General features: G+C 35.7%; 1 protein-coding gene across 3 annotated transcripts in view; it reads left to right on the top strand.

The window, feature by feature from the left end:
* The window catches only part of GLS (glutaminase), a 58535-nt gene that overhangs the window by 22005 nt on the left and 14516 nt on the right, over positions 1 to 22014 (top strand). For 2 of the 3 annotated variants that reach the window (XM_080598818.1, XM_080598820.1), the window contains exons 8-14: positions 7007 to 7039; positions 7298 to 7356; positions 8534 to 8600; positions 9138 to 9188; positions 11550 to 11726; positions 12816 to 12947; positions 14507 to 14599. In XM_080598818.1, coding sequence (XP_080454944.1) covers positions 7007 to 7039; positions 7298 to 7356; positions 8534 to 8600; positions 9138 to 9188; positions 11550 to 11726; positions 12816 to 12947; positions 14507 to 14599 — 612 coding nt within the window. Of the gene's footprint in view, positions 1 to 7006; positions 7040 to 7297; positions 7357 to 8533; positions 8601 to 9137; positions 9189 to 11549; positions 11727 to 12815; positions 12948 to 14506; positions 14600 to 15425; positions 18583 to 22014 lie in introns of those variants that run through there. The other variant, XM_080598819.1, reaches the window with a different exon arrangement.

The following is a 22014-nucleotide window of genomic DNA, read 5'->3' as shown; positions in this document are numbered from 1 at the left end:
AAGCTGAGTAAAGACTTAACATCTTTAGCCCATGATGTTGCGACTTCTGGAAAGCAGTATTTTCTTTTTCATTAGAATAACTATATATCTCTTGAAGTTGTAAATGGTGGAAATTTCATGTAATGCTAATGTTTACCAGATACTTTTACTTGTTTTTTCTGCCTTTTGTTTTTTATAGCCACTGATATGAAAAATATTTTTGGAATTCAGGATACCTGCTTAGAGTTCTGGGGAACATGTCAGTCCCCCCGAGTTCTGAAGTAGGAAACTTAATACTGTTACTGGAGAGATCTGAAAATCTTGTTTACAGCCTTTGTCTTGGTTATGTTTCACAGTTCGTTAGCTAGTGTGTTTCCTACCTCCTCTTTCCAAATTGTTGATTTTAAAATTACTTAGATCATGATTTTTCTGTTATTTTATATTTAAAGAAGGTGTAAGAACTCCTGCTTAAAGACATTTATCTTTAATAGCTGTAGGTGAAAGAAAATGGCCTTAAGTATGACAGGTAAATTTATTCGCGTTTAATATTTTTTAAAGGTTGACTGAGCATTGAAATTCACTTGGATAATAGTGAATTTTAAAATCTGACTTAACACACTTGTCAAATGTCAAAATGTTAGATGTACTAGAACATGTCCTATTGGTCGTAAGGCAAAACACAAGCATGTGCCTCTTGCAGAAGGCACATAGTTCTTGATAAATGGTTTACTTGTAAATAGATAAAATGGTTTTGTTTACTGCATGTAATTGTGATATTTGTTAGAAGATTGGGGGGTTGTTTTTGCAGGGTGGGCTTTGTGGTTTTTTTCTGTAATGTTCTTATGAAGAGTATTGCACTGCACCAATGTCTTTGCATGTGGTAACTGCACGTCTAATGGGCGCATATCACACTTATCACTTCATTATTTGTTTTCACTATGATTACAATGTAGATATTCATGTACTGCTTTCACTAAGATACCATTTATCATTTGAATAACTAACCAAACTAAACATACCATTCTGAGGAAAACTACATAGAGGGCTACAGAAAATAATAGCTATATTTTTTTGTGGAAAAATACAGCTATTTGTTTACAGCTATCTCACAGTTTGTGAAATAACTTCCTTACAATCTGCAACTTAGCAACATTCCGCCTAACTATACAGTGATTTAAGAAATTCAAGTTTGTGTTGGATCTCATCTGACTTACCCTTTTTTCCTGGAAAAGGTGGCTTCATTAACCTTTTGTTCTGCCCTCAGTTCCTCTGAAATCCTTCTATCTTCATTTAAGATGTTACTTACATATATTGACTCTGTTTGGCTTGTGGAGTCTAAGAAAATTAAAGGATCATTAAACATGGTTGAATTTATCCTGTATGCCAGGTTTATCTAATGATAGCACGTTGATAGCTATGGAGAGACTGCTGTATTTCAGTGTTAAGAATGCTGTTACCTCCTTTGAGATATGTTTGCTATTTTATCTCTTTCTGAGATATTGGTAAAACAAGTCTTGCAAAACCTACAACCGTTACATTGTGCAGGACTCAGCAGCTGTTAGCATGCATGATTTTGTACGTAACTGCCCTTAATCTGACATCAATGATGATTATTTGTGGATAAGAGATGAAGCTTGGAGTAATCCTTTTGTTTTGTCAGAATATGTAATATTTCGGTGCATTAGGGGGGAAAAACAGTTCTTAGGGTCCCAAACCCAGTTTTGACTGCACTAAGAATTAGGTATGTACGCCTTAGAACAGAGAGAGCACAGACCTAAACTGTAAAGTTTAGTACTTGCTATTCATAGTAGTAAATAAATAAATGTACATACCAAGTTTTACATTTGTTTGGCTTAGGCATGAATAATGATATACTTTTACCTGCTTATATGATTCTCCTGCTGTGCTTGGACCTGCAGTGCATTGAGATTTTGGTGCCTTAACCGATGGATCTGTTCTAACCGTACTTGCATTGCACTCCACAGACTGTTTAAAGCACATATTTAGCATAAAAATCCTTTAGCAAAAGGAAATACCGTGGGCTGATTTTTAATTAAAATTTTAAAAAACCCTGAGAACCCTTTTGCTTGTTTGTTATTGTACAGCCATTTGCCTTTATTACTAGTTAACAATTATTTCAGAATTGTTGTAACGATATAACTTATCAAAAGAGAACATTAGTGGCAATTATATGAGTTTGTGAAAAAATTATATTAGAATAAAACGATAAAATCTTCCAGGTCTCCAAGGAAATACAGGTGCCTGAAACAAGAGGATGCAGCTGCTGGACAGATGTAGCACAGATTGGTGCTCTGTGACCACCTAGCTTTCTGTAAATCACCGTGACTGGGAAGTCTTTATTACCTTTAGTGTAGATGGGGTTTTAATGCTTTGGTCTCTTGTGTTTTCTGAAAGTTGAAACACAGTCCTCAAAGGGCACCAAGTCCAGAAAGACGAGTGGTTGTGGCAGCACTCGGCGTGTCCGCTTAACCGTGGCTGGCAGTAGGGTACCGCGTTAGCAGTGCAGCCCAGATGGAGAGGAAGGGTTCAGGGTGAGACGCGTAGAAGGTGGTGCATGGCTGTGCAAGGAATTACAAGGCATCTTAAGTAACTTTTTATTGTTACGTGCCAAGATTCTGTCCGTAGATTAAAGCTTTTTTAGGGTAGCAGCAAAGGTTTGGGTGACGATGGTGTATATAAATCCCTTGAGTGCTGACAAGCATGCGCAGGATCTGTTTACGTAGCCAGTGAAGACAGATGCGAAGGCTCAGTGGAGCGCTCTGTGTTAACAAACTAATGTGAGGGGCACTTAGATGTATTCGGGGGCACAGCAATATTCACAGTCTTTGCAAGAAAGTTTGGTACAGGTGAAGATGAAAATGCTGGTTTTGGTGACCCTGAAAAAAATCTTAACTAGTAAAGCTTTGCTTAAGCATAAAAAGTAGAGTATGATTCTATGATTCATACTTCAGAGCATTTTAAATATACCAGGAAGCCTGAGCGATGTAAAAACCTGCCCAGCTGTTCTGAGGGTCTGTTTGCTGTCAGGGTGCAGTTATTAGGAAGCTTACACAATCTTGATTGAGCCCTTGAGGGGAAAAAAATACATGTTTCTCAATGGGTTTATTTAATAATACAGTTAAAATAAATAGCACAGGTTTAGCTTAACTGCTGTCTGCTTCTTGCTCCAGTTATCCTTCCTGGTAGCCTGATGTATGTATACATGCATACAACTTAAAAAGGTGTGTTGGCATTGTGATCTTCATCGTGAGATACTTGTATTTATTTTGGAGAAGTTTCCTCTCATCCTGGATGTTTCGTTTTCTTGTAGTAACTAACTTTGAGTAGAACATACATTCACATCATTCTCTGCTTTTTATTGCAACTCAAATGTATTACATGTTACTTGGCCTAGAACATGTAGTAGAGTAGTATGTGGCTTCCCGTTTTGGAGTGGTATTTGAAATGACATGTCGCATTCAGTGGTTACCTATGAAAGTATGTAATACCTGAAGGATACAAGAATATTTCTCATCTCTTTGAAACAGTAATAGTATTGTTCTTCATGGCTCAAATACTTACTGTCTGTGACAGTGTGCTCTCAAGTATTTCAGAGCTGAAAACGATACGCTAAGCAGTCAAGACACCAGTTCTCACAGAGCATGCCCAGATTAACAAATAAAATAAAACAGCCTGTAAGTACAGAAAGCTAGAATAAAGAGATTAAAAGTTAATGTAAAATGCACAAATGTAAAAATTTTCTTGCACTGTAACAGTTAGGACTCCTTTCCTTGGTGCTTTCCTCACAGTGTAGTGTTAAGTTATACATGTAACTTTAAAAGTCCCAGACATTTATTTTTTTAATAATCATCTTCTATTTTAAGTCTCACGATCCAGATATTCTTATTAGTTTGGCTTGGATTCAAAATTGAAAAAATATTTTAACAAGAGACACATGGTAAGAGCTTCTGTGGTCTAAGTGCATAAATATTAAATGTTGATCAGTGAAAAGTGGCTAATAGCAACCACTTTCCTAGTAATTATTGACTAATTTTGTTGTTGCAAGCTCTGGTAAGTATCCATGTGTCTCTCTGTACATGTAGGCATGGAATTTATGCAATTGCTTTGTATTTTTCCAGTAGAAATACAAATAATAGAAATGCCTTCTTTAAATAAGAGGAAGATTGCTAAGAACCTGTCACAGTCAAAAAAAAAAAAATAAAAATTTAAAAAAAAATCAAATTTGATAGACAGCCGTAGCTTCCACTGTGGTTTTGAGGGTTTACCAAATTGTTTTCGCAAGTTTGAATCTTCTGTCTATCAAACTGCTTCAATCTTAACATTTTCAGTTTCATTTTGTATTCATTTAGAAATGTTTTTCCATATGTATATACACACAAGCATGTATACAGTAAGTGTGTATATGAACATATGTTCCAGTAAATGCAGTAAGTGTTTGTGGAGTTAGTGCATGGAATGTTCAATGTCCTAGACAGGTGAATTGCATCTGAACTTAAACTTATAAGAAAAAGAAAAACAAAAAGTATTGTCCAGGTGCTCCCAGCCTCATAAGCTTATACAATCAAGCTAACAATAAGAAGCACTTGCAGGAACAGAAGGTTTTTTGTGTCTTTATATCTGTTTAAATTATTATGGAAAAGTTGCTCAGTATTCTGTTAAGATTTTGTATCTACACTTAGCTTTTAATTGTAGAACATGCATTATCTTTGTCTCTAGATTTTTAGAAGGAGGGAGGCATACATCTGTAAGGGGCTGAAACAGGGAAACTAATGCCTTGCTTTTTGAGTCCTGTGAATGGGAGCAATATTTACTGTTTTAGTTATGTCTTATGTTAAATCCCTACTGAAGTCTTGGTCATACGATTACTTAGGCAAATGTTTTAGGTATTATGAGCAGTCTACTTTCTGTAACAATGCTCTTCTTTGATGTAAAGTACCTATGGAAGTGTGTGGAGCATCAATGATGACTAAAAAGGCATCGTCTGAGTTAGTATACAGAAGATTTTCTTCCCAAAATACAAGAGTAGATGCAACTGTTAAAAAGAAACCTTTTTTTAATAATAAGTTGATATGGAACAAGTTTGCATTGGGTCTTTTGCCCACCAATTTTATATACTGCTAGAAGAGCCATTTTTTTTTGTTGAAGGGCAAGGAATTTTTTTCAACTGGGCAAAAAAAGTGAAGTAATATGTATTTATATTTTTGCAGAAAGCATGATCCCTTTCTCCCTCTTTCTTTTTTTTAACAAAAGAACTTGTTTCAATTTATTATGTCTAACCATACAATTATCGATGCAGCATCCCATAACTAATGCTGACCCACTTTCCCAGAAAAGATGTTCATTGTGCATTTGAAAGGTTTGAAAAGGTTTTTGTGGTTTAAATGTTGTTACATATTTTACAGCATTAGGATCTATGGAATATTTTGACAACTGCAACAGTTCAATGAAGTTGGTAATTTCTTCTTTTAATTATTTTTCATTGAACAGATTTGGAGTTAAAATTTTAAGGCTTGTGTTCTGGTATTATACAGGAACATTTTGATGAAATGTAGCATAATTTTTTATCTTATTACGAATTAGATAGAGATTATTGACTTTAAGGTTATTAGCTTTTAATTGTAAGGTAACCACGGCTGTGTAGTTCTATCAAAACAGTCTGGTGTTCCTTTCAGCTAGTGATTGTACGTGTATGACTGCACATCTTCTTGTAGATGAGCTGATGCATGGGCTTCAGAGATTACCTGCAACACCCTAATCCACGTAGAGTGGGAAATGAGACTGGCTTTACGCATTTTATTAAGTAAAATACTGGTTGATAGAAAGCTTCATTTTTTTCCACTTTTTCCCTGTTCCCATACTAAACATTGTGCAAGTAGTGTCTTGAATAGTTTGCTAAACAGAATGTTATAGCTAAATAAAGTATCTTTAATACTAAAATTACTTATAAAAACATCTTCTGCAGATGTATTGTTTCTACTTGTGTATGTAATGCCATAGTTTTTTTAAAATTCCTAACATGATGCTACTTGGCTACTTCAAAAAATTAGCACAATCCCCCTTCCCCCCAGTCGACCACGCACTTTTTCTTAAATCTCCCACCTTTATTTCAATATCTTGCTACAGGAATTCGTGAAAGGTCACCTGTCAGATAACAATAAAGAATCAATACATCCTTAACTGGCAGCTACTAAATTTGAGACTGTTCTTAAAAGGAAAAAAAGAAAAGCCCCAAATAACACCCCTCACACCTACACCCCCATCCTCTCCCCAGAGGAAAGAAACAAGAACAAAGCAAACAACCCTTTGATCTTAAGAATTAAGTGTCCTAGCATCCTTATTATTTTGTTTTATATTTTACTTTATGTTGTTAGCAAAGTGATGTACTGTCCTGTATGATGTGAAATTATATTTTTTGTTTACTTTTTAATAGGTAGGACACTAATCAGCTATTAAATCAGATACTTTTGATTAAATGCAATTATTTTCATAGTAAGGGGTAACACTTTAAGTCTTCAATCCAAATTCTTAGTATGGGCACTAGCCATGGAAAATATTTTAGCCTCAGTAGCCTGAATTTTGCTATGCTCAGCTCTATTGGTAATGTAAGACTACCTATGGTTACTAATCTATAAAAAGTTAGTGTTTTCATTATAATTATCCCAACTGTAGTTATTTTTATATTTTTTTTGCTTTAAGTACTACTTTTACTTGTGTTAAACACATAAAGTTGAGTAGAGAGAGCTTAAAATAAAGCATACCTCTTTCAGTTTAAATTCATTTTCAACATGCAGGTGTTTGATAACTCTTATAGGATTTCTTTCTTAAATGATAGTTAAAGATTTACTTAACACTTTAATTTTTCATTAATATATTAAATGATTTTAGTACCTTATTCTTAATTAGCTTCATACCTTAGTTATATGCAATAAAAACCCTAAAGATGTTAAGTGAACTAATTTGTTCCTTATGTTAACATTTTTGTAAATTATTTTTTCTTTTCTTGCAGCAAGGAGCAAATAATGCAGAAAAGTTTGACTACGTAAGTGAACTGATATTCCTTTCTTCTAACTAAAATGAGTGATTGTAGTCTCAGTATGGCAAACGAACTGCATGTAAAATTTTAGTCCTTAAGTTTGTGTTTGGTTGTTTAAGCATCTCATGATTTGGATTGCGTTTGCAAAATTTTGTTACAAGATAGGTCTTAGGGTAAGGCTGGGTTGAAAGTTGATCAGTTACAACTTTTTTATGTTGGAACATGTTAGCATGTTTTTTTCTCCCTCCTCTCTGTCTTTAACAGGTGATGCAATTCATGAATAAAATGGCTGGTAATGAGTATGTTGGATTCAGTAATGCTACGTGAGTATTTTTCTCAGTAATAAAGTTAGGTGAAAAATACCTCAACTGACAGTTGGCATTATGAGTTTAGAGCAAAGTTTGGTTACTTAAAATGGAAACCATAATTTCATCCCTGATGTCATAGGGTCTATCTTTGGCTTAAAATTATCAGGAAATAAAGTTGTGCATGTCTATGGATATCATCACTGTGGCTGTATCTGACATTGAAGTGTTCATTTTCTCTTTGAAATGTCATTATTCTGTTGTAGTGCTATGATGCTATGGCTCTGAGAGCTGTAAGTGCGTGCAACTCTTACCTTCTGGGCATTCATATTAAAAATTAAAGCGTGCGTGCTAATGGTTGTGTATCAAATGTTGAGAAAGCAAACTTGATACAGTTGGAACTCTTCATGCTTTTTACTTGCTGTATTTAAATTCTTTTCTAAAATAATTCCCCTGTTTCCCTAGATAACTCAATATGTAGCATTTCAGAAATCTTGAGAGCTTTTTGAGGCAGCATTGTGAAAAAATTTTAAAGATTCCACACAGAGCGGCATCCAGGGTGCTAGTTGGCGTGCGCATGGACAGAAGCAGCAGCATGTGTTTTTCCTGCATGTTGTTTGCGTCAAAGTGCTTACCGTGGAAAGTACTAGCTCTCACTGCGACTCTTGTCTTTCTATATAAATGTAATAGAATAACCAGGTAGGAGAGAATTACCTGTCCTTGTATCCATACAGATTCCTTCTTTAGGTTTCATCCTTAACTTAATCATCATGATGAACAGTGCAGACGTCAGTCTGGTCATTACTTTAATGTGATCCTTGAGTTCCTCTCTAGTTTGGTCCATGTTGTCAGTGAATGACCCTTTCACTACAGCTTATTGTCAGGTGTTTCTTTCTGCCACTGCCTGTTTAGGAGTGCTTTTGAGAGTAGGATCTTGCACTTCTCTCTTACCTGCAAGTCAGCTTGTGTATGTATAGGTAAACCAGTACTATATATATTCAGCTGTTGAAGCTTGACTCTAACTTAATTCACTCCAGCAGGGTGTACTGGGGTGAGCTTTTATGGCAATTTGTTAATAAAATATTTGTGCTAAGAAGTAATGTGTCCTTCATGTGCAGTTTTATTGAGCTATGTCATGCTTCTCTGAACTTCAACACTTTTGAAAGCTTGATCTCTCTTCTTTATTTATTTCAAGGTTCCAGTCCGAGAGAGAGAGTGGAGATAGAAACTTTGCAATTGGCTACTACTTGAAAGAAAAAAAGGTTGATCGCTTTTGTTTATCATATTTTGAAGGTTCAGTGCTTTTCATAGTCTATCAGTGTTCTTAATTTCTTTCACTTGATGTTCAGAATGACACAAACTTTTGTAATATTCTACGTGTAATAGTACTCAAAATGCCCTGTCTCATTTAGGGTGTGAATACATGTGTCATTTTCATTGGATACTTGTAACCTTGTTTCTGTATCATAGGACAAATAAATTATCATGGCTAAAATATATAAACTGTGCTGTACAGATAACGTTATAAGACTTTAGGTGCATTTTGCAACTCAATGATTTAAAGCTGTTTAAAGCTGTACCAAAAATATTTTAACACCTAGCTTTGTTGACTTCATAGTATTATTTTTCAATGGGAAGTGATTTTTTTCTACTTGTTACATTAAAATAAGTGTTTAAGATCTGCCTAGTGTTTCATATGCTGATAAGAATATGGTTTAATTTTGTCTGTGTGCCTAAAGATTTATTTTTTACCTAAAAAAAATCTTTACCTAAAGATTTGTTTTTTTACCCTCATTCAGTGCTTTCCGGAAGGCACAGATATGGTTGCTATCCTAGACTTCTATTTTCAGGTAACTAACTCTAAAATTGAGACTTAGAATGGGTTTGGGATTACTGTTATAAACAATAGAAACTGATTTATTCATAAAAAGGTTTTAATGGCCTATAATTAGATTTGTCAGCATCAGTTAAACTGTTTGGAAATAAATGATGTACACTTAATGTATCCAGATTTGCTTCTGTTTAGGTGATGTACTTAGGTGTCTTTATTGTTAATGCAAACTAGCAAATGTCTTTAAAGCACAAGTAGTTCAGAAGCTTGTCCTGTCCTATGTTATTTCAATCAGTTTAAAATATTTCTGCTGCTTCGAGTTGCTGCTCTTTATTGTACTGTGGAGGATGTTGAACTCTGACATAACTAGAATAGTATTTGCATGTCCTATTGTAAGTTTAAGTGTAGTGTTATAAATGAAATAACATGAATATCTCCTCCTTTCTTAACTTTTTACTTTTGAGTAAAACAAAGAATCTAGTCAAATGCATTCTTCCTTCCCCCGTGTTATTTTCCTCACTTTAGCTAATTATTTGCAACTGTCACAAAACAACAACTTGGCAAGTGTGAGGTATTTTGTCAGTAAGGCTTTCCTTAAAAAGAAAAAAAATCACAATTCTCTGTTGCATGTAGTTCTGGAGCCAGTTCAAGTTGTGTTACTGATCCAGTCTGTCTGGGGAAGTGTTTAAAAAAAAAAATCGGTTCTCAAAAGGAGTCTGTTTTTGATTCATGGTACTTGTTCTTACCTGTGCAAGTTAGAAACTGTTTTTAAGTGCAGATTTTTATCTGAGCTTTGTATTGGGATATATCTGTTCCAGCCTTTAAAGTGAATGACTGTTTATAAATTGTGTATGTAAATTGGACTGTTGACCGCTTATTAAGTTGGAAACTAGATACAAACTAATAGTCTACTTTGAACTGTTATCACAGAACAAACTGATTTTTTTTCAAAGTACTGTTTAAACATCCATTTTAAAATGGTTTCTGTCCCACAACAAGTTCTAATATGCTTCTGAGTGCAAAGCTATTCATAAGTTAAGAAAGGCCAACGCTAAATTTTCTAATACAGTTTTAATTTGGCTTTATTGTGCATTTTGAGCCCGAATTTCATGGCTCTGTCACTTACTTTTCCCTTACAAAATCCCCTTTCCACCCCATACTCAGATAACAGGGGGCATGTATATTGAGTGGCAATTTGATGTTTTCTTCTCATTGCACAGAGCTTATTTTTCTGCACTCAGATTATACTTTAAAGGCTATTTTTTCTCCTGTATTGCTGCTTCCTCATTAGTGTAACTGGGAACTTTCTAAGCAGTAATAAACTTGGTTTCATATTACCTCTGTAAAGTGAGGAAGAATTACTGTTATTTTGCAAAACTAAGGTACAAAATGTAGGTGCTGAAAATGAGAACCTAGAAACGCTTTCTTCAAAGTAGGTGATATTCTGTAATGCTTCATATGTTTAAAACACAGTTGCTATTTTAGATGCGTCTCAGACGTTCTCTTGATTTGCAACTCCAGTTGATTGGACTAGGATGTATTGAGTTTGGCAGCCGGAAAATAAGAATTCCAGGTAGTAACTACCCATGAAAACTTGGATTAGGTAACTTCATGAAGTATCATGTAATGACTGTTTGGCAAATCAAAAGTACAAGCACTAGTTTGTTTACTTTTCAGAGTAGCATTTCAGCTTCAGGTTGAAACCAGCTTATCTTTTGGTTTCTGCAGAAATGAGGCAGCATCAGGTGATGGCATCATATCACATTTCCTGATGTGTCACCAAAGTATGTATAGTCTGTACTGAAGCAGGGATCCTGGGAGAGACAAACATGTGGTCATATCACTAATACATCATAAAGCATATATGAGACAAAGGTAAAAATAAGGCTGCATCAGCAGGAAGTGCTGGCATTAAGACTTGTATGTGCTAGACTTTGCAGCTTTGAAATGTACTTTTAATAGATAGTGTGGTCTTCTAAAACTTAAAAAAAAAAAAAAAACCTCAAATTGAAAAAAGTTAATTTATGGCTTTGCCATTTAAGCAGATGCAGAATACTGAGATAGTTTTCCAGACCTCTTCCTTTCAAAACAACATAAGGTGGGTGGGGGGAGGAATCAAGCTGAGACACTAACCCGTGGAAAAATACTGTCCCAAACTACTAAAAAGGCTTGCAAACACTGTCACTGGGATCTTTATATCTTTATAGTAGGAAGATTCAGACCATATTGATTGATGCTACTAGCATCATCTGTAACAAATATTATGGTGCAAGTTATTTAATGAAATGTTATTTCTGTAGAGACATTGTTGATCCTGCTATAGTGGACCATATTGTGCTAGAGTTACCAGTTCTTATAACATAAATTTCTTTTTCGTAAGCTTTGCTCAATAGAAGTAACCTGTGAGTCAGCAAGTGTGATGGCAGCAACTCTGGCTAATGGTGGCTTTTGTCCAATCACTGGTGAAAGAGTCCTGAGTCCTGAAGCAGTCCGGAATACCTTGAGTTTAATGCATTCGTGTGGCATGTACGACTTTTCAGGGCAGTTTGCCTTCCATGTAAGTAGTTTTCAGATATTCATTAGAGCTGACTAGGAGGACTAATCTGTGCTATTTTATTCCATCTTCAGGGGCTTGCTTGCCTACTTTTGCAGGGCAGGGGGAGGCATTATATGAATTGTTTAGGAATTGAAACAGTGTATGGGAAAAATATCTCCTGGAATCCATGGCACTACTTGTATGCAATACCTTGAAGTACGTGAGTATAATCTCCCACTTCACGCTTGGGAATCCTTTTCACCCTGACACATACTTAAACCTTAAAGGCTGTTCGTGAGAGAAACAGGTGACTGATGCAGATGTAAGCATAGCTGAAAGAATCCTGATGTATGGGAGTAGAAGATAGCAAGAAGTTTTTGCTAGCAGTTGCTTTTTCTTTGATTCAGGCTGTTTCATAAATCGTCCTCATGTATTGTAAGTGGAAGCTGTGCACAACACGTAGCATGTTTCTATGTCCGTCAGTATGTTTCTTTTAAGCAAGTATTTAAACGTGCTGCAACTTGTGTTTTCAGTGTGTTGTTTTTAGCATTTTCGATTTTCCTTGTTGCAAACTTGTAAAATTGACTATGGTGCTTTGTGTGACCTAAGAAGTTACTGCTTACTGAAATATGGGGATATGAGACATTAGTTCCTATTGAGGGGGAAGCACCAACTTTATCCGGACTGTAAATAGCTGGGTTGTTTAATGACTTTATGGGCAGGCTCTTCTGTTTTCTTGTTTGTTTACCTTTTCCATTAAATATTTATATAGCTTTGTACTAATCCCATTGTGCAAACTCTTCATGACAGACAAACCATATACAATTACTGCTTAGTCATGATTGCTTTATTACAACAGAGAGATTTGGATTATCTTTTTTGCTATATCACTGGCTTCTGTGTTACTGAGAGCAAATATCTTTGACCACATACCTCAGATAGCCATGAACTGTGGTTCAAGTTACTGTCTGCCTAAAAAGAAATAGGTAATAATGCTTTGTCAGCTTAAAAGTGCTTTCCAGATCTACCTCATACAAATGCTGTGTAACAATCTTCAGTAAAATACATTGCATGCATGCAGAGGACAATGACTCTATGCTTACTTTATAGGTTGGTCTTCCTGCAAAATCTGGAGTTGCTGGTGGGATTCTTCTGGTTGTTCCTAATGTTATGGGCTTGATGTGCTGGTCTCCTCCTTTGGACAAGATGGGCAACAGTGTTAAAGGAATCCATTTTTGTCATGTAAGCAGCATTGCCTTTTTTTCTTCTGCAGCTGGTGCTTACTGAGTTTCAGTTGGTATAGCTGAGACCTCACTGGATTAAATAGTGATTCTTCATTCTTTCATATGTAGCAATTTCATCTGATCCAAGGGTGAGAGTCTGTGAAAAGACGAGATGCTTACATTCTAATAATAAATAGCACTTAAATTTTGTGAGCATTTAAAAAAAATACAAGAAATACTTTGACCTAACAAAGGCATCAGTCTCCTGTATGCTGCATTAGAAGGTGTAGAGCTTTATCTGTTGGATTCTCTTCCTCTACAGTCATGAAGGAATCAATTTTCAAAACATAAGAAATGCAGCTGTTCTTATTGTAATAAAAGGAAAAAGATTCCAAAGAAATATTGCTGTTCTGATTGATCTTTTAAAGCAGATTTCTGTAAATCTGATACACAAGACCTTCATACATCAGATGCAGTTGCTGGCAAGCTAGTCCTAGCATTGTCTTTTGATTTGAAAGAGATGTGGACAGTCTGACAACAGTGTTAGAAACAGCAAAGATTTTATATAGTTTTTTTTTAAATGACAAATAAACATTCTTTGTGGGAGAGGAGAATTTAAAAAAGAAGCGTCATCGTTATTACTCTGCCTAAATCAACCTTGCAATACTCATTAAGTAATGACAAATGGAAAACAGAACAAAGTTTCAAGAAAATAGTAGGCTCTCTAGAGTCCCATAGGAAACTTAGGATTTTTAGTAATGCATTGGAAGTTGAAGGCAAACATTTTTGTTCTTCTTCCTCAGTAGCAATAACAGTAAATCTGCACTGATACTAGTTTGGATGGACTTTAGAACCTGGGATGTAAATACTTGTATGAGTAGCCTTCACTTAGCTTATCCGCAACAGCATGGGATTTACAGTGTGTAAGGTTTCAGTTTGTGGATGAGCAGCAATTACAACTTTCCATCCAGCTGTGCAGTACAAAGTTACCTGTTGTAGCCTAAATATTTTTAAACCTTTGATATGGAAGTCTTGCACTTGATACCTTGAATTATCAAGTCACTAAAAATAAAAACCAGTAGGTGAAGGAATTACTGCACTTACCGGTGTTAAAATGAGACCTAAAACCTGATAGATGATCATGGCACGCAAGTAACGTGAGTGTAGCATTCTGTTTTTCAAATGTAATATTATAGCCACGTTGTGCAATTATAAATTTTAATATAAGATTCAAACCAAATTTAAGTCTATTATGTCATACGTTTTCTTGTTTCATACTATTGATGGAATTTTTGAGTTTTATATAATAGACCAGCCCATAGATACTCTGCAAATTGCTGTCTGTTCTTTGCTTTTTTAAAAAGTGCGTTTAATATTGTTATTAAAACATACTCGTGTCATTGTGTTACATTCAAAGAGCCTTACAGACATTGGTACTAATTTATTGAATAAGCTTTTCCTACTGGTTTAAGTTACTATGATATGATGTAGAACTTCATATGTAGAGTGCTAATATTGTATCATATGCATTTGACTACCATATATAGAAAATAACTTACGTTATTTAAATATTTGCAGGATCTGGTTTCTTTGTGCAATTTCCATAATTACGATAATTTGAGACACTTTGCAAAAAAGCTTGATCCTCGCAGAGAAGGTGGTGATCAGCGGGTAAGTTAAAACTTCTTTAGTGAGTATTGCATGTAGACATCAGATGAAATATGGAGAGTTCTTCGCTAAGTGCAAAGCTGCTCAATGACATGTATTGCATCAAAGTTTTCAGATAAACTAATCATGCACATAATTAGTGGACACTTACCTGGGTGGACCACACAATGACAGGGTTTTGTATAGTAGAATTCCATATTAGATTTGTAACTCTATCTCATGCAAGTTCATCTCCCTCGCTAGAGTAAGCATACGGTATCTGATGTGAGTCACTAAGAATTGCTGTTATGGTTGCCTTTTAATAAAAATAAAATAAAATTGACAAGCTGGGGAGCTTAGTCTTTTGTTCTGTGCTGGAATGCATGAGATGTATGTTCAGTCTTTTTTCACAGTGATATATCTCTGAGACCACGTTATTTGCCGAGAGTTGCACAGGCAGTGAGAGCAGGCCTTAGGTTGCTGTAGACCAGTGCCTGTTATTAAGGAAGTGGTATAAGCAGTCGCTGGGAAAGAACTGAATCTAATCCAGCTTCATGCACAAAAGATAAGTGTGAGGGTGCTTGAGATTATGATTAATGTTTTAACTAAGGCATGAAGATTTCAGTGGGAGAAGATACAGGAGAGTGATTGTTGAAGTGCTTCTAAATATTTGCATGCATGCATCTGAAAAATACTCAATTTGGATTTGAATTGTTTATAACTGGAGAACAAAAAATAACAGTTTACATGTGAAGAGGTGAAAAACTTGAGTCTTTTAGCATTGATTGCAGATTTGGATTTTTTTCCTTCAAATACACTAATAAATAATGTATGTTGCTTGAACAACTAGCATTCCTTTGGACCAATGGACTATGAGAATCTCCAGCAAGAACTTGCTTTAAAAGAAACAGTATGGAAAAAAGTGTCACCTGAATCAAACGAGGACATCTCCAGAACCGTAGTGTATAGAATGGAAGGTCGGGGAGAGCAAAACTAAGTGAATGGGTTCTAGTTCCATTAAATTCTACATTTTAAAAACCCTCAAGCATCTCTAGATTTAACTTCAGTCTGAATATTGTTTGCCTGGTATCTTCATTTATATATAAATTTTGTGTTAATTCTGTATGCTATACCAAAAATGCTGTCAAAGTTCAAGGAAAAAAGCGCACACAACGAAAACCAAAACTGTTAAATGACTCTTGTAGTTAACTTAAAGCACGTTTACTTAAAAAAAAAAAAAAAAGGTAAATCTGAATGTTTTCAAAGATATACGTCTTGTGTATATCTGTGTATTTTTGTTCATATCTGAGAATTTTAAGTAAATTAATATTAGAGCTAAGCAAGAACTTAAGATGTGTCCCCTGATCAGGTTCAGCATGTGAAGACAGAAGAATTTTAATTGAAATACAAAGCAACATAATGTCAGCAAAATACAGTAAACACAATCTCCAAATTAAGTGGAGTTGGGTTCAGAGTCACGTTATTATTGTATCCTTTACTTTAGTAGAAACTTTTAAATTGCTTTGACCAGAAATGGATCCCTTAGATATGCAATGCTAGTGAAAATGATGTATTTTTTTTATCAGAACTTTATTCATTATTAATGCTAATAGTGAATTAAAAAGAGCAAAAATGGCTGGGGAGGTCTGGGACAGAAGAGGAAAAAAACTTGCCTTGTTTGCAAGTTGACTAATATAGCAGAAAGATTTCTTAGCAAACTATCTTGTGTCTTGCTAGCTGCCTGCACTGCCTGTTGGTAGTTATGACTCAGAAGTCTGCCTTACTAATAATGCTGTGCTCCACCCTAGAGAGGAATGTAAGCAATCCTAGTTTTAGAGTGCTAACCAACAGAGTAGTGAGCAGGAAATGTATTCAGAGTAAAGCATTTTGATAGATGATATTAAAACTGTTTACAATTAACTTATTTTTCAGCCGCTAATGTGTGTGCATGTTCATATATATGATTAGAGGTCTCATTTATTTTTACCTGAGCAAATTTTAAAGTTATCAGTTGCTCCTTTTTCAAGCGTTAGCAAGTTTGCACCTCTGCCAGCTTGCAGAGAATCAGGACTTGGATTCTCTTACAGGAAACTACATCTGCTAACTTAAATAACTTGATATTTACACTTGCTATAAGTGTCCTGAGTAGGATAAGGAAATGGTGCATGCAGGCTTCAGATAGGTTCAGTAGGCAGTGCTGGACAGAGGGCACAGATTTAACCTGTAGCTATTTTGAGATTCTGAATGATACTAAAAGTCTTAGAAAACAATTGTATATCTTTATAAAATTTTGTCCTGTATAAGCCTGCAGATAATTGGATGTATTCCACCTTCCGGTGTGCCTCACGCAGAATCATTTTTTATAAAACTCTGGAAAACTTGTCCAAATAATGATAAATGCTATTCCTTCATCTATGTGCATTAAAGCTCATTGAGGATTTTAAGAGGTAATGGTGGATGATTCCTTAGCAACAACTCCACCCCTTCTCCCTGCCTGCCCATCCCAATTGCTCTCCATTTTTTGGTTATCCGAAGCTCCAAAACGCATTTATGCGTTAGTTTTGCATAAGGGGAAAGTTATGGTTTTCCTGCCCCTATTTGTCTCACATAGATGTTTGTCAATCAAGGAGCAAAACTTATGTTCTCTGAGGAAGCAAGCTGTTCTTAATTATTTTGTTTAGGTATTGTTAGTCTTGCATAAACATTTTAAATAATACTAATATATGCAATAAGCTCTGACTTAACCCTGAATAATCTTCATCTAGCAATGTATTGAAAAAGGATGAGCTTCCTTAGTTTGAAGCCTGTGTTTAAAATGTTCAAGCAAAACAATACAGAAAATCACTATTTGGTGAATTTCAAGTCCTAGTGGAATAAACAAGCAAGTCTGTGGGACAGATGTCAGTGATAAATTGCTGAATAATGGCTATTCTTTATCACTGATGTTTGGCATTAGGTTTGTCATTGCTTACCTTGGAAATAAGTAAAGGCAAAGTCTTGAACTATAAAAATTTCTCACCTGTTTGAGGTTTTTTCAGTGAAGTAGTAGTTAGAGACATAACAAGTATTCAGATCCTGCAGAACTGTGGTTACCTGAAGTACCCTCGATTGCAAGAGGGAAGGTAATGTGTCTGTGCTGCTAATGAGAAGTATTTACAGTGGTTACATGTTGCTGATTACTGATTTAATTAAAAACTGAGAAGGTGTGATGCAGGATTTGCAACTAAAAACTTAGATGAAGATGGGCAATTGTTCCATCTGAGTTAAAATCTGAAAGTGAACATCTTGTAAATATAAATTACTTACCAAAACTTGTGCTAGACACAAGCTCTGTTGGGGAAATTCGAAAACAAAATCAAGGAGACAAGTCAATCTTCAATATGCATAGTAAGAACCTTTAGGGTACAGCTTACACAGTCTTTACTTTAGATAATGTATTACAGTTCTGTAATATATGCTCTTGAAGCCTGTCTCAGAACTTAGGCCAGCCTCTAGTTTGGAGGGGTTAGACTCCTTTGGACCAAGTATTTTGCAACTGGCCTGCATTCAGGGGGTCTCCTTCCGGCCTGACGTGTCTGCAGATGGCTCTCAGTGATGGCAGGCTACGCAGGTAGCAGGGATCAGAGTTTTTGGTCTGCCACGGCAACTTGCCCATGCCCGGACGATGTTTGGTGAGTGGGTCTGAAAGAATGTGGTGCTAGAGGCTAGTCATTGAACGGTGGAAGTCTGCAACAGTTTTAGTGTCACCTGTGCTACAGTAATAGCAATTCTTGATATTCAAGCATTTTAGCTGTTTGTTCGTTTTTCTTTGTCGGCATCATTAACATTTCATTAGAAATGTAAATGCTTTTGGAAGTTTTATTTTAGCATTTGTGTTGTACCTTTTGGCTCAGTTGTTAAGTTACCTGTCTCGTTTTCCATTTTTCATTTGCATTGTATGTTATTTATGTATCTCAATTTCCAGCATGCTTATTTTTGTATTGTTTAATAAATTTATTTTAAGCTGATTTTATTGTATTTTTTTCACTCAATGGCGAACAGATTTGCTCAAACACCTTTTTGAGGCTGAAGTGAAATAGGGAGCACTCTATTCTAAAGAGCAATAAAGTTCTGGAAAACTAGATAGGCCTAGCAGATTTACTTAAATGGGTCATTGAAAACCTTCCGAAGATTTCTTAAACATTTTGTACAATGATTTAATTATTTTTCTCTTTGAGCTGTTATCTTGAAAGCAAAAATCAGAGTAGCAAAACCTCCTTACTGCAACTTTGCTAATAAAAATGTCATGGTGCGGTAGGATATTCATGTTGTTGTGTTTTTGTGTGGTTTTAAAGATACTAATTGAGTTGCTTGGAAAATGTGGTTAATGGGGCCAGAGCCAGAGTAGTAACCGTTGATAGGGAGCATTAAGAAGTAAAAAATAGAGTTTTTAATAAATCAAGCGAGGAAGTTGGTCCAAAAACCATGTCCTTGTGGTAGCGACAGAGGGGTCTGAACAACTGCTAGCTGTAGCTCTCTTCCTGGCAAAGCATGTATCCTATGTCCCAGGCTTGCTTTTTTTTCCTGTGAAAATTTATTCAAGATGTTAAATAGGAGTTGGGTCGGTCTATAATGTATATGATTCTGAGACGAGACGCTTTCTGTAGAGACATCCCTGTGCTGGGGACAGCAATAATTATTAATCTAGCTTTTCTGTTGCTTGGTTCTTAAACTGCAGTTACTTGTACTGTGCTATTTGAAAATGAGCTGTGTCCTCATTGTACATAATAAATACAGCATATATCAAAAGAGTTTATCTAAAAGTCATGAAGATAAGGCAGAACAGTGGTAGATACAGAGAGGAGTACAGATGATTTACTCTAGATCTGGTTTTTGTCTATTGCAGTTTGTTTTTCATTGTGCTTTTTTTGTCAGAAGACCAGTGGGTGGGTAGACGAATAAAAAGGGAATGGAGTTGGGTGGGAGGAGGAGGGCAGAGGGAGGGCAAGAATATATTGCTTGCTTAATCTTTAATAGTTTTTGATTGTTAATTATTTCTCTTGGTCATGATACATGTCATTGATGCACAAGCAGAGTAGTTAATTTTGAGTTTCATCATATATAATGTTTATATGTTATGTTCAATCATATATAATGTTTATATAACAGTGTTTTATTATCCCAAACATTGTATGATTTGACTATTTTTTTTGAGTTCAAATACTTGTTTTCTGATGGAAAATGAAGGTTGAAATTTAGAAGCAGCTTTTCCAGTGAAAGAACAGCAGAGCTGGGGTGACCTAACAGACCTAATGGTTTATCTTGGTGCAGTGTCTCTTTGCTGAGGAATTTGAATGTCATAAATGTCTACTGTAGTTGAAGGAATGGCAAGAAGGTTTAATCAGGTAGATAGTTAACTAAAACTTGAATTCATTTATCTATTTTGTTAAATCATGCTAATATCTTGTGTGTTCTGTACTTCTTGTCCCCTCTGGAAAATATGACTCAATAGTGTGTGTAATGCAATGCTTTTGAAGGATAGGGAAGGGTAATGCTCAGTCCCATTCTGTTTCAGGAACTTAAGTCCTGCTATGTTGAATAGTTTGCAGTCTAAATTATTAAACTACCTGCTTAGAATCAATAGTAGTTCCTGATGTAACATTTGTCCCTTCTAGAGAGCATTGTATACAAAACAGAAATGTCCTGTTTCTCTTTGCTTTTCAGGTAAAATTTATCTTACATTATTAGCTTCTAATAATGCTTTCTGCAGACTTCTGAATACTTACCATTTATTTTTTTTGCAGGCCTTAAGAGTGGCACAGCTCTTCACGTAATCGAGTTACTTCAAAAAATAAGCATATGTTTTTTTTTCTGTGCACAGTGAGCCTTGCATAACGGTTGTATCTGAAGCTACAGCTTAACTAAATCAAGTTCTGAAATAGAATTTAGGCTGGCAGAAGTGTGCTGGCGGCAAGTTTAGCACCAGTTTAAATGCTTTAAAATATAATGTAGGCAGTGAAGCTAATGTGGAGGCATGACCTGTAGTAAGGCTGTTACAGCTAACTGCAGGTTTTTAGAAAGGGTAAGAGGTGTGTTTGTGTTTGGAGAATAACGCACTGTCACTTCAGCATTAAATGTGATGAGGAAATGGGGTTGAACAATGAACAAAGGACAAGGGGTAAAGGAAGGAATTCTAGAACATCTTTTTTGCCCTCAAAGATGTTTCAGTCAGCTGTACTTTCATACATTTCATTTATGCAGTGGACACGTGGTGGAGCGTAACTGTTCTAAGGTAACACTTGCTGTTTTAGCTGATGCTCTGCTCTGATTTTTCACCTAGCTGGCACTTAGCTGCTGCTTTTTGTAGTATTGTCTCTGTGTTTTCCTGATACCTGTTTTGCTTGAAAAAGGCAGAAGTTGTCTTCTGCATATCTTCTTTCCAGATTCCCTCTGAACTCTGTATCTGATCAGTAAGAGCAGATCTTCTCAGGTTAAGTAGCACTACTACCTTATGAATTACAGGCAGCTGGTAGTGCTTCTCCTGTTCAGTGTATGATAATTTCATGATTATTTGGTCAGACTTGAAATAAAGTCTGTTTCCTCTATTTGAACTTCTCTTAATGTGTTTGGCTTCCAGCATCATGTTTGTTTCAGTGAAATTGCTTCAGTTAAGTTCTTCTACGTTGTTGAATATTCTGAAAATTCTAAGTAATTATTTTGATAATAGAATCAGCAACTGTTATTTTCAGAGTTTATTTTTCTTTGGAAGAACCTTTAATTGCTAAGTGCTGTTACGTAGGCTTTTCTCTTGAGTTGCCTAACAGCTGGTATGCAGAATTTAAAGTATTCAGGTGTTTTTAAAATATTATGTCCACTGTAAATTGGGAGTTCGTCTTCATCAGTGTCTTTTCTTAAAACGGGACAATTATACCTGGCTGGGTACAATCATCATAACCCACTTGTATGAAGTGCAGGAAATTGTACTGGCTGTAAGCGTGAAACCATAGGGTCTTGAAGTTGAGCTTGGAAGGGATCTCCTGGAGATCATCCTGTCCAACCTCCAGCTCAGAGCAGGATCTAATGTCAGCTAGATCGTGTTGCTCAGGGACTTTGCCAAAGAAATGTTGAAAACCTCCAAGACTGGGTTCTCTCTAACCCAACTGGTTAATGCATCCCAGAGTTCTACCACTTCCATCCCGAAGAATATATTGGGAAAAACAATGACTGCTAAAATTTACCTTTCTTGTTGCTTGTGGTGGCTGACTCCTGTCTTTTCACTTTGCGTGGTAAGCTTACCATCGTGTGGAAGTGTGTTGGCCAGTAGGGAATCCTACAAGTGGCATGGGTAATGCTTTTGGTCAAGCCATAACTAACGTTGTACTTCCTGCTTTATTTTCCTATTGGATTCTCATTTTTTTAAAAAGCTATTCAAAGTGATTTAAGAACTTGAAAGGGCTTTA

Source organism: Anser brachyrhynchus, assembly GCF_964034855.1.
Source record: "Anser brachyrhynchus genome assembly, chromosome: 7".
Lineage (NCBI taxonomy): Eukaryota > Metazoa > Chordata > Aves > Anseriformes > Anatidae > Anser > Anser brachyrhynchus.
Note: the sequence above shows the minus strand (reverse complement) of the source record. Positions and strands in the feature narration are given on the sequence as shown.